The sequence below is a fragment of the Colobus angolensis genome, unplaced genomic scaffold (assembly GCF_000951035.1).
Source record: "Colobus angolensis palliatus isolate OR3802 unplaced genomic scaffold, Cang.pa_1.0 Scaffold83, whole genome shotgun sequence".
Lineage (NCBI taxonomy): Eukaryota > Metazoa > Chordata > Mammalia > Primates > Cercopithecidae > Colobus > Colobus angolensis.
This window is the reverse complement of record NW_012122154.1, coordinates 3,552,456-3,564,318: the sequence shown is the minus strand read 5'-3', so window position 1 is coordinate 3,564,318 and position 11,863 is coordinate 3,552,456. Positions and strand designations below refer to the sequence as shown.

Sequence of the window (11,863 nt, the reverse complement as noted above, 5' to 3'; positions counted from 1 at the left end):
GAAAGTTGTCCAGGTGTGGAACTTCCTGGACGGGTGGGTAGGGCTGGGTGCCCCACCTCCCAAGCCTTTAGATAAGCCACGTTATAACTAAGCTGGAGGCAGATAAGGCCAGAACCACTTCTTCTTGGACCCAAGGAGTGCGTAGGAGATCCTGATATGTATTCTAGGTACGTTTGGGCCAGACAATGGTGCACACCACGGCGCCCTGGGCCATGCAATTCAGTGTGTTTGGAATAGAGAAATGGAACATGAGTAGGTATCAAGTGCCAGCAGGCAATGGCTATGTCTGTGCCAGGGACATGAGGACTGTAACCCAGCAGAACCAGCTGCCCAAATGCCATGCGATGGTCAACACTGAAGACCCAGGACAACAGCAGCTGACACCTGGAGGGAACAGGGTGGGCCTGTAAGGAGCACTCCGCCTCCCTCCCCATCGTGCTCCTGTGTACACTCTCAAGGAGATGCTGCTCTTCCTTATCTGGATGCCACCCAGCTTCTCCACCTACCTCCTTCTCCAGGGAGAGGCCTCTGGCCTCACCCGTGTCCCCTCTCAGAGAGAACCACCCTGCTGAGCCCAGCCTGTCTTCCGGCCTCTGCATGCCTCAGTTCTGAAAGAACATTTGAAGGGATGACAGAGGCCAGGCGCAGTGGCTCACACCTATAATCCCAACACTTTGGGAGGCCGAGGCGGGCAGATCACTTGAGGCCAGGAGTTCAAGACCAGCCTGGCCAACATGGTGAAACCCTGTCTCTACCCCCAAAAAAAAAATTAGCCGGTTGTTGTGGCACACACCTGTAATCCCAGCTACTCGGGAGGCTGAGGCAGGAGAATCACTTGAACCTGGGAAGCGGAGGTTGCAGTGAGCCAAGATGGAGCCACTGCACTCCAGCCTAGGTGACAGAGCAAGACTCAGTCTCCAAAAAATAAATAAAGAAAGAGATGACAGTGGTGGTAGTAACAATTATAATAATAATAATATGGCTACCATGTATTATTTACTATATGCCAGGCACAGTACTAATGCTCACAACAGCCCTAGGAGGCATTATCCTTACACAACAGTGGAAGAAACTGAAGCTCAGAGAAGTTGACATAGCAACACGGCTAACAAGTGGCAAAGCTGGGATTCGAACCCAGATCATTGTTGATGTTCCCCAGCACCTCACCCTGACTGTACTCTTGCAGGCTGGTGAAAGCAACCAGGGCACCCCTACTCCCAGGAATGAGAGCAGTGGCTATATTTCTCTTTCCAATACTGTGTGGGCTCTACTGGGAGAGGGCCGGTGGCTGGACCTGGGCAAATACCCCACACTCTCCCTGACACTCACTCCAAGGGTGCTGTGATGGCAGACCAGGGCCAGAGACCCTAGGCTGCTGGGGGCAGCCCCTCCCTTCTATCTGGGACTTTGTGCCTCTCCTGAGAATAGCAGCTCATACTGCGCAGAACACGCTGGAAGGTCAGCGCCCTCGTGAGATAAGGATTCCTTGCTATAGGACTCCTCTCTCCTAGCCATGGTGGCCTCAGAAAGTCCCCAGAACCTCTTCCCCTGCCACTCAGGCTTATGGTGGGAGGAGGAAGTATAAAAAGTCCCCTCCACTGAAAGGCCAGAAGGAAACGCAGCGCTCCCAGGGGAGAGGTGACTGGGGAAAGGCCTTGGGGAGAGAAGTGAGAAACGAGAAGGGCTGGAGATTTACTGGGAAGGACTGGGCACCGCTTGGGACCCTGGCTCCATGTGTAAACCACTGCTGGACTGCCCCCCTCCCTGGCCATGGCACAGGTCACCCCAGCCTGTGGGGCCAAGGCGCAGGACCAGTCGGAGAACAGCCAGGCAAAAGCACAGAGAATTTTGCTCTCTGACTACTGCTGCCGTCGCCGCCAGTTCCCTCAGTCCCCTTGGGGGATTTCCCTGCTGCAGCCAGCAGAAAGCCCAGCAGTCCCAGCGCCCCTCCCGCCACCATCAGAGCTGCACTGATACCCCACCAGCACCCTGGCAGGAGCTGCTGCCCACACCCCTGCCCCTCCCCTCAGCCTTCCAGGAAGCAGAGGCCAGACACAGGGAAACAGGAACATGTTGCCCTTTTATTTGCGTTTCTCAGAATACTGTACAAAGGGAGTAAAAATCCTATACACACTTTGCTTAGAAAGATTTTAAGGTGAAAGTTCCCTGTGATACATGGGGTGGGAGATGCAGGGCCAGGAGGCAGAAAACAGGCCCAGTGACCTCTCCTGCTCCCTCAGGCCCCTAGAAGAGGACACAGGGACCCACGCCTTTTCAAAATTAACACTGTCCCTAGTCGAACTGGGGAGGAAGGAGGCTGTGGCCCAGGCTCAGGCTCCCGGCCTCACTTTCTTCTCTGCAGGCTGAGACAGTGCCTACAGGCCACGCCTTGCTCCTTCCCCTGTGCTGCTTGAGCAGGGATCCTACAGGACTCTCACCACCGACCCCACGTGGGGTGGCCTCACAGCGCCACATGTGCCTGCCACATAACAGGCCCTGCCCAGTGCCAGTCTGCGTGAGGAAGCTAAGGGGTGAGGGCCCGCAGAGGACCACAGCATCCACTGTTTCTGTCCCAGCTTCCCCATACCCCTGCAGGAGTCAGGACCAACTTGGACCTGTGCTTACAATGACTCATGGGCCTTCTCCCCACCTGTCCACCCAACAGCCACCTCAGGAGTTAAGCCCACAGCAGCCTCCCTCCCCTATTACTATCACATTCTGTGGGTAAATCAACCCTCTAAGCCTGCTTCCCTCCCTGCCCACATCCCAAAGGAGACTGGGTCTAGCTTGTGTCCCTACCCCTCCCTCCCTTACATCAGTCCTCTGCTGCTATGTGGCCCCATTCTTCTAAGTCTCAATTCACTAACCCCCCCTACAGCTCCCCAACCTCCACCAGGCCAGATGGCAGCAATCCTGGCCCCTCACCTCTGGGACCAAGCCATCCACACTGCACCCCATCTCCCCCCACCTGACCCTCCCCACTCCCAACCAGGGCCCCGGGTGGGCTGCAGGGAAGCTGCCAAAAGCCTGACACTTGGATTAAACAGCTCTCTACCCAGAAGGGCAGGGCCCCATCCCACACTTGCTTCCATACACAAAAGCACACGCTGCGTGTCATCGAAAAAACCTAGGAATCACAGTGAAACAACCCAGAAGCCGCACCGCCCTCTGCTCCCTACACAGGGGTTAAAGTGCTTTGGCTGCCTGAGGGCAAACAAGTGAGCAGGGGTTTTTCCCCTGGCCTCCTGTCCCAACTGCATGGTCCATGTTCAGCCCAGGAGCCAAGCCCATTCCATGACCACCTCCATGGAGTCTCTATTCAAAAAGCAAAAGGAAAAGATCAAAAACTTCAGAAAAAGTCAGAGCCCGGGGGGCCTACCCCAACCCCACTACAAGCTACTCCAAGTTGGCTACTGGGGGAAGCGAGGGGGGAAACTAGGCCCAGAGGCTCAACCCCCATCTCTGGCAGTGTCCAGAGGCTTCTTCTTTCTGACTTCAGTGTCGCAGCACATGCCTTTTACCCTACCCTCCCCTGCCGCCCTGGGCAGGGGAAGGGGCTGCACCCTCAGTACTTATTGATTCCAAAAATCCGGACTCCGTGGAGCTGGGGCAGCTTGGGGATGAGCACGCTCATCAGGGACACAGTGTTGAGGACGAAATGGATCTGGTCGTACTTAGTGTAGAAGCTGGTGAGGAAGTACCTGGGAGGGGAAGGATGAGGAGAGATATAAAAGACTGTCGGGAGGACCCCTTCCTCCCGCACTTCCTGCGTAGGGAAAGGCAGAATCCTGACGGCTAAGGAGTCACAGAAGAGGTCCCCAGACCAGAGTAAGAAGCAAGAGCTCTCAGGCTAAAGAGGCCCCTCCCGGCCCAGCGCCGCCCCCACCTCCCAACTTCACCCCAAGCCTGTGGGCCTATCTCACTAGCAGGAAGAAAGCTCCAGTGCAGGAAAGATGGGGCCAGGGAGGCCCAAAGCCTGAGCTCAGTCTGAGACCCAGGAATATTCCAACTTCCCCTGTTCATCCCTACGCCAGGAGCCACAGCAGGGTTAATAAGCGTGACCGGGCCCTGGGGCCCTCCAGGCCTTGCCCTGCCTGCTGGTGTCTCCCTGTAGCCCAGGCACTCACAACACGATGGGTGTGATGGTCAAGAACTTCCGAGAGGCCGTGAACTGGACCCCATAGTCCATCTGCTCCCAGTGGGTTAGCAGCCTCGCCTTGCCCTGGTCCGGGGTCTCAAAGGGTGTCCCCTTCACCGTGTGCAGGAAGATATACATGCCCTGGAGGAAGAGGTCTTTGTTAGAGGACACAAAAGGGAAAAGGCCCCCTGCCCAGCTCCTCTACCCAGTCACGGACAGAAGTAACTCCCAGTGATCTGGAGCCTCCCTCTGCTGGGCAGGGGGATATGGGCTGGAGGTCAGGATGGAGCAGCTGGGAGCCTGGCAGGAGAAGAACAAGGGGACTCCCTGGGGAACAGGCTAGGCCTGGCATGAGAATGCGTAGCCACGAGACAGGCGCCGAGATGCTGCCCCTCCAGGCCACTCATAGCCCCTGTGCCTGCTGGGAGGAGGCAAGCGATGGGAATAAGCCCTGCTTACCCTCCAAAGAGGGCAAGGTAGCAAGTGGTGAGGGAGCAGAGAAGGGCAAGAGTGGAAGACGGTTCGAGAAGTAACTTGAGAAAGGGGCATTTCTGTACCAGCCTAGGCACCAGGACTCCCGGGTCCTGGGAAGTCTCTGGAGTCCTTTGTTTAGCTCTTAGGGGCACATCTTCCAGGCCCACAGCCACCCCACCCTAGAGATGTGGAAAAATCTGCAGATTTGATTCCTATCATGGTACACAGGGCAGGAACCCAGAAGGGGGAGCAAGGCAGAGAGATAAGGACTAGGCCTGGGCTCTGGAGGCAGACATCAGTACGTCACCCTGACATCTGGGCCAGGCCCGACAGGCTCCTCCTATCCCTCAGCCCTGCCAAAGAGCAGCCCAGAGGGCAGGAGCCGGCAGCAGGCAGCCTCTCACCATGTTGTGGATGAGGTTGGTGAGGGTCCAGACGACAGGCACACTCACGAAGGGGATGCTCAGCAGCACGACGTGAAGGAGACCGATGGCCAGCACGTAGGAGAGCCAGATGCCGCGGCTGTTCATCACCCGCGTGTTGGGGTTCACCTCGCTGTGCGCTGTGCCCACATTCATCCTGCTGCCCCCTCCACTGTTCTGCAAACAAGCAGCACAGGTCAGACAGGTCACACTGCTTTCCCTGCCCCTCTCACCCTCGGATCCCGCTGGGAGGCAGGCTCTTCTTTCCCTGAGAACTCCAGGCAGTTCCACTCTTTTGATTCTCAAGCAAGGAAGGTAGAGAAAGTCCATGTGGACTTAGCTCCACTCATTTCCTGCTGCTGGGCTGGGATAAACAGCAGGCCGCCCCATGCATTATCCCACTGGGACAGGGCCCCGGCAGGACATCGGAGGACAGGCCATCAAGAGGCATGCAGCCCCAGAGCAGAGAAGCCAAGGCCCATCCCCCAGCCTCCCCGCCATGGCACTCCCGTGAGGACCCTCTGCCGACAAAGCCCCAGACACAGAATTCTCACTGAGCATAAGCCCTGCTGGACTGTGTCTCCCTGAGGGCCTGATGTGGGACATCCACTCTTAAGCCCTTCCCATCAGGAGGGAAAGAAGTGAAGCCTGTGGGTACAGGCAGCAGTGGATGAACTATTTTGAGGTCACTGCATCCACTCACCTCCTCTAATTTTTTCAATTCTGGATCTCCCCAAACCCCAACTTAGGAGGACTGATCAGGTAGAAAGAGGGAAGTGGGGAGAGAGGAAGACAGGAGAAAACAACAGACTAGGGACAACCTTTGCCCAGGCCTGGAAGGCACCCCTCCTGGGTGACACAAAACAACCCATCCAGATGTTTTCTCCATTTGGCAGCCACTCAGGCCAACCCTTGTGGTGCCACCCACTCCGCTGCCAAACCACCAGGGCCCTTTTCCCCACAAGAGAGGCGAGGATAGAGAACGTGGCCAACACCTATAACTCCCACAGAGAGCTGGAACCCACATCAACATATGTCTCCCAAGGGCACAGACTCGAACCTGTGGCCTTCCTCCTGCCCCCGTTCTTCTCTGTCCTGCCCATCCTCCCCTCAGTCTCTGCTCTCAGCACCTGTTTCCAGGTGTACATTAGCACGGTGCCTTCCCCTGCCCAGCACCAACGGTAGGAGTCCTGCAGCAGGAGGAAGCAGGAGGTGGCCGCAGCCCACAGTGAGCAGAGGGAAGTAGAGAAGGAAGGGGTGGAATGATCTGCCCCTTGTCCAGAGCTTGGCTGTCCCCAGATCCCCGAGGGCCCTGTGACCAGGAGAAAGCGGAGACAGACAGCACCTGTGTACTGGCTCACCTCCCTATCTGAGGTAGGGTCCTGCTTGCTAAAGACCATAAGGTCATCACCATGTTAACAGCCCCATCTTTCCTGGGAATGCAGAGAAGAGTCCCAGATGGAGATATTCTAAAGTACCCAGAAGGCCACCTGCCTCATGCCCCTGCAGCAACCCCCTCAGACCCAAATGCTATCTATCTCTGACTAGGAACTAGCCAAACCTGCACAGGAGCCTGAATCCTCAGGGGCCAGTTCTTTACTTCCAGGATAAGAGGAGCAAGTTTCCTCTTCTCAGACAGCTCCAAGCTTAGAGACCTCAGGGCAAACGTGACCCACAACACACCATCCCAACAAGCAAACACCCGTGTGCCAGCCTGAGGCGCACTCTGATTGCAGTGATGCTCCTGGGAACCGTCAGCGCAGCCCATTAGGCTGGATAATGGAGCCTAACAGAAATCCGAGGATCTAGAAAGCCAGAGCTGGCTCCCACTGTTTATCTTCCCAGGGCCTTGGGGCTTCAGCTACTCTAGCAGCCCCTGGGACAGCTACTACGCAAAAGCCTCCATCTGAGAGGAGAGGGTGGCATGTGGCTGAGAAGTGAGGGCTCTGAAGGACTTACCTCTAAGGAGAGGGAAACAGCGTCCCAAGTCTGACCTGAAACCGCCACCCCATCACCTCTCTGGAACCCGCACCTACAGGGGTGCTGGTGTAGAAAGCCCACTAACCCTTCCTAGCGGCTGTCCAAGAGTGCCAAAAGCCTCGTGGAATCCCAGACCACAGGACCCCATACCCCTTTCTGGCCTTCACAGGGCAGCCAACAAAACTCGATGAGCCTAGGAAAAGACTAGACCTAGGTCCCAGCCGACACCCTCGGAAGCTTCTTCCTGAAGCCTAAACACTAGGTACCCTGAGAGCAGGAAACCACCAGACACCCCTGAAAAAGAAGAGATCAATAAACTAACAAAAAGACTGGCAGCCAGGAAACACTCTTGAGACTTTCGTGTCACTATGGGCACATATTACTTCCATTAGTAAAACAACCAACCGACCCCTCCCCTAGATGGGGAGAAACAGAGAGAACAGGCTGGCACAGGTCGACTAGGTCTACAGGAGCTGAGCTAAAAACTTCTGCTGCCACAGCTGGCAGGTGGCTGCTTAGTGCCGGGCCCTGATGTGGTTTCATAACCTGCCTCAAACCAGAGCCTGCAGCAACTCTGTTCTGTTAACCACTTTTTTGCTGGTAGCTCTTTCCCCCTTCTTCCCTCCCCACCCCCTTGGCTCCACGCACAAATATTCGTGCCCAGCCAGTATGCCAGACACTCAAGCCAAGGCTGAGCACCACCAGGGCAGCCACCAGGTGAGCCCTTCCCATTCCCTCCCCCAGGAAAGAACGGCCCTCACAACAGCAAACCCCCTGTCTTGGAAGAGGAGCACAAAACATCCAGGCCTGGATGGGGACCCCAAAGGGGAGTCCGTGGCAGCACGTCACGATGCCACTTCCATTCCGCCCACCCCGCAAGCTGCAGGACCACAGCTGATCACCTCTCAACTTTGGCCCAGCCACCCCGACTGGGGGAGGGCGGTGGGAGTGGAAAGCGAGTGCCCAGACGAACCCGCAGTAAGCAGAGAGGAGGAGCGAAGAGGCGGAGTCCTCACTGTTGTTGGGGTTTTCTGAGTGAGACCTCGGGCGCGGGGCCGGGGGGAGGGGTCCCGCTCTGTTGCCCAGTCTGGGTCCTGGCACTCGGAACCCGGCCCGGTCCGGGACCCCACAGCCATCTCCACGCGTTCACCCAGCTCTGGAGGCAGCCAAACGTTCATCCCCGAAGCCCAGCCGCTCCCCGCCTCCCACCCCTAGCCGAGGCGCTCCTCCCGACGTTCCACCCCCGGCCTCCAGCTCGCACTTTATTCCTTGGCCACCTCGCCAGCCGCTGCACCCCCTCGGCTGATGCAGTCCCTCCACCCCCAACTCCCTCTGCCCCCGTCTATCCAGCCCGGGGCGCCTCCCCAGCAGCCCCTACCTTCCCTCCCGCCCCTCCCCTAGCCCTGGGGCCTCCTGGTTCTATCTGGGCTCACCGTGCGGGGCCGGATATCGAGGGCCCGGGAACGGTTCCCGGGAGCGGGGTCCGCTGCTGCTCCAGCAGCTGTTAACGACCCGCCGCAGCAGCCTCCCCGCTGGCAGCTCCGGCCGAATCAGCGCTCCGCGCCGGCCCCCGCGACGTCACCGCCCCGCGCCGGCACGCCCGACGCCTCCTGGGAGTTGTAGTTTCCTCCGCTGCCGGCCCGCCCGACGCTCCTGGGAGTTGTAGTTTTTCCTGGGCTCCGTTCCCGGACTCTCCGGGGACGCGCGGTTGGAAGTTGCACAGTGACGTGGTCAGATCGGATGATAGAATTTTGGTGCGTAACAATTCCAACTTTTGCTCCTGTGCCCTTCAAGTGTATTTTATCCGTGCCCCAGTTTTGCAGATGAGGAGACTCGGACTTGTAAGTAACTTGCTGTAGGTCTTTGCTGGGTGCCAGACTGGATCGAAACCCAGATATTCTGACCCCAAGTACAGGGTTTTTCCACTGCACCTGGCTGCCTCCGCCCTGGCCCCAGATTGGCTCCTCCAGAAACAGACTAGCCTGGCCCTTTGCCCTGCTGGGCCCTCCTGGGAGCGCGCTTTTCACAACATTGGCTAGGGTGAGGGTCTGGAGGGCCCAGAACGGAGCCTGCTTTCTCCTTCTCAGTCACTCTTGGCCCAGGCTGCCCCGGACCGGGCCACTTCCTTGGCCTCCCCGCACCTGACGTGAGAAGAGGCCACGTATCATAGATTCCTTGATCAGTAGTAAGGAGCCTGAGTTTCTGTCTCAGGTCAGCTTGTGTGGCTTTGAATGAGAGGTTCTGGTCTACAGTTTTCACATCTGCATCGTCTAAAGGCAAGGGCACAGACTTTACTGCTTGGTAGACATAGGGCAGGCCCTCCTTTATTGGCAATGTGACCTTGGGCAAATTACTTGTCTTAATCTCCAATTCCACACCTGTGAAACCCCACCTCCAATGTTGTGGGAACCCAAAAAAATGTATGTAAAGCACCTGTTGCATTGTATGAATCTACTTAATATTACTTTAGGAGGTTGCTCTTGAGGTCTCCTCGGTGACTCCCATTCTCCATGTCACCAAGAGGCCTTGTCTGAGTAGTTTCAACTCCCTACCCAGCTTCTTTCTAAGTCCACTCTATGCAGGGCAGGGCTGGAATAGCAAGATCAGATGATGTCATGGCATGCCAACCTGACTCTGAATGGCAGTTCATGGCACCCTGAACTGAAAGTGAGGGAAGAGGAAGGAAAAGGCTAGCCCAGGGAAACTGGGGAGCACTTCACTCAGACTGCACCTACGCTTCCTTCCCCAGCGGGCTGCCAGGAAACAGTTGTCACACAGCTGGAGTGGGATCCCCAGAGGCACTTAGTGGTCACCAGGCAGGTGGGTATTTGAACCACCCAGAGCAGAACAAGCAGCTTCTTGAATATTTCCAGGGCCAATGGCCCCAAAAGGGTTCATCCCAAGATCGAAATAATCACCCGAGTCTGAAATAGCTCTGCCTGTGTCCTGTGGAAGTTTCTCCTGGTTTATGGAGGTGCCTTTCCTTATAGGCATCTTTCTGCAGACATAAGCAAACCCAGTGTTGTTCTTTTCACAGAAACCTCCCCCGCACTAAAGCAAGAAAGGTGTCTGTTTTTTCCAAAGTGAGCCTGCTTGACTCCTTTGATTTTTCTCTGGGATTCTTCATCCTCCATCAAGTTGATCGATTCCTCTGGATCTTGGTCAGTTTCCTGACATCTCTATAAAGTTCAGTGACCCAGGCTGAGTCCACGTCTCAAATGAGGTTCTGACTAATGCAGAGTCTAACAGAAAGATTACTGGACATGTCATGCACTATTAATAACCCCTGTTATCAAGGATTTTTTTTTTTTTCACAATAGGAGTGAACAGAGTTCTGACTCACTCTAGGTTTGTGGTAAATTGCAGATCACTTTCTGCTTTATTTAGCCGGAGTCCCTGTCATCATCTTTCTCCTTCTCTAACTCTGCCCTCATAATTACCATGTCTTCCCCAAACGTTCTTCAACTGTGAATAGCCCTAAGCACTACGCAGAGTGAGTGACAGCTCTCTTATTTGGTGCTGGGGGACACACAAACCCTTGGACAAACCATTGTCACTGTGTGCCAAGAAGCTGAAAAATTCTCCATGCCTCAGAGCCATAATTACACTTCTGGTAGCATATTCTAAGGAAGTCATCCCATGTACAGGAAAAGCTGCAATGTGTCAGGATGTTCATTCCAGCAATATTTATAGTAGTGAAAAACTGAAAGCAACCAAATGCCCAAGAAAAAAATTACAGTATATCCACTGGATGGAATAATATGAAGCCATTTAGGACAGATTATGAAAACCCTGTGGCAGTATGGGGAAATGTTTGCTAAGTTATATGAAAAAATAAGGACACAAAATAGCATAAGATACATTCCCCAGGGATATAGTCAGCAAAGTCTAGAATGAAGAAAATTAGGACAAACACTCAATTCCCTTAACAAATAAAATTGGGGCCAGGTATGGTGACTCACGCCTGTAATCCCAGCACTTTGGGAGGCCAAGGCTTGAGTCCATTAGTTCGAGACCATCCTGGACAACATGGTAAAACCCCATGTCTACAAAAAATACAAAAATTAGCCGGGCATAGTGGTGTGTCTATAGTTGCAGCTACTCAGGAGGCTGAGGTGGGAGGATCAGTTGAGCGCGGGAGGTCAAGGCTGCAGTGAGCTGTGATTGTGCCACTGCATTCTAGTCTGGGCAGCAGAGTAAGACCCTGTCTCAAAAAAAAAAAAAAAAAAGAATAAAAAAGAGGGGGAGAGACTTACAGATTAAAATAAATTAAGTGATATCAACTAAGTCTTATTTGGAACCTGATTCAAGCAAACTGACTTTAAAAAAAAAAAAAAAAAAAAGGCCTGGCATGGTGGCACATGCCTATAACCCCAGCACTTTGGGAGGCCAAGGCAGGCAGATCACCTGAGGTCAGGAGTTTGAGACCAGCCTGGCCAACGTGGTGAAACTCCGTCTCTACTAAAACTACAAAAATTAGCTGGATGTGGTGGCGGGCGCCTGTAATCCCAGCTACTCGGGAGGCTGAAGCAAGAGAATGGCTTGAACCTGGGAGGCAGAGGTTGTAATGAGCCGAGATTGCACCGTTGGCACTCCAGCCTGGGCAACAGAGCAAGGCTCTGTCTCCAAAAAAAAAAGATTTTATTAAGTTATCAGGCAAATTTGAATACTGACAAGGTATTCAGTGATATTAAGGAATTCTAAACATTTAGGCATGATATGGAATTGTGGTAAGATTGTTTTTTTAATTTAAAAAAGTCCTCTATGGCCTGGTGGGGTGGCTCACGCCTGTGATCCCAACACTTTGGGAGGCTGAGCCGGGTGGATCACCTGAGGTCAGGAGTTTGAG

The 11,863-nt window shown here is 54.8% G+C and overlaps 1 protein-coding gene across 4 annotated transcripts; it reads right to left on the bottom strand.

Annotated features, from left to right (window-relative positions):
• Positions 1-2,059: 2,059 nt before the first annotated feature.
• ORMDL3 (ORMDL sphingolipid biosynthesis regulator 3) lies at positions 2,060-8,718 on the bottom strand. Of its 4 annotated transcripts, none has more exons than XM_011929868.1 (4): positions 8,448-8,718; positions 5,017-5,211; positions 4,128-4,279; positions 2,060-3,701 (listed from the first exon to the last, which is right to left on the bottom strand). In XM_011929868.1, the coding sequence occupies exons 2-4, from the start codon at positions 5,188-5,190 to the stop codon at positions 3,566-3,568; spliced, it is 462 nt and encodes a 153-aa protein (XP_011785258.1). In that variant the 5' UTR covers positions 5,191-5,211; positions 8,448-8,718; the 3' UTR covers positions 2,060-3,565. The 4 variants fall into 4 exon arrangements, with proteins under 4 accessions (XP_011785258.1, XP_011785256.1, XP_011785259.1 ...); XM_011929866.1 differs by lacking the exon at positions 8,448-8,718 and adding an exon at positions 8,031-8,187; XM_011929869.1 differs by lacking the exon at positions 8,448-8,718 and adding an exon at positions 7,786-7,807.
• Positions 8,719-11,863: the final 3,145 nt, after the last annotated feature.

Coding starts and splice junctions, on each gene's coding strand:
- ORMDL3 (XM_011929866.1), bottom strand. CDS start 8,150: ATGGCTGTGGGGTCCCGGACCGGGCCGGGTTCCGAGTGCCAGGACCCA. Junction 5,212..8,030: donor CTCAGAAAACCCCAACAACA/GTGAGGACTCCG, acceptor GCTTGTTTGCAG/AACAGTGGAGGGGGCAGCAG. Junction 3,702..4,127: donor ACCATCACACCCATCGTGTT/GTGAGTGCCTGG, acceptor TTCCCCTCCCAG/GTACTTCCTCACCAGCTTCT.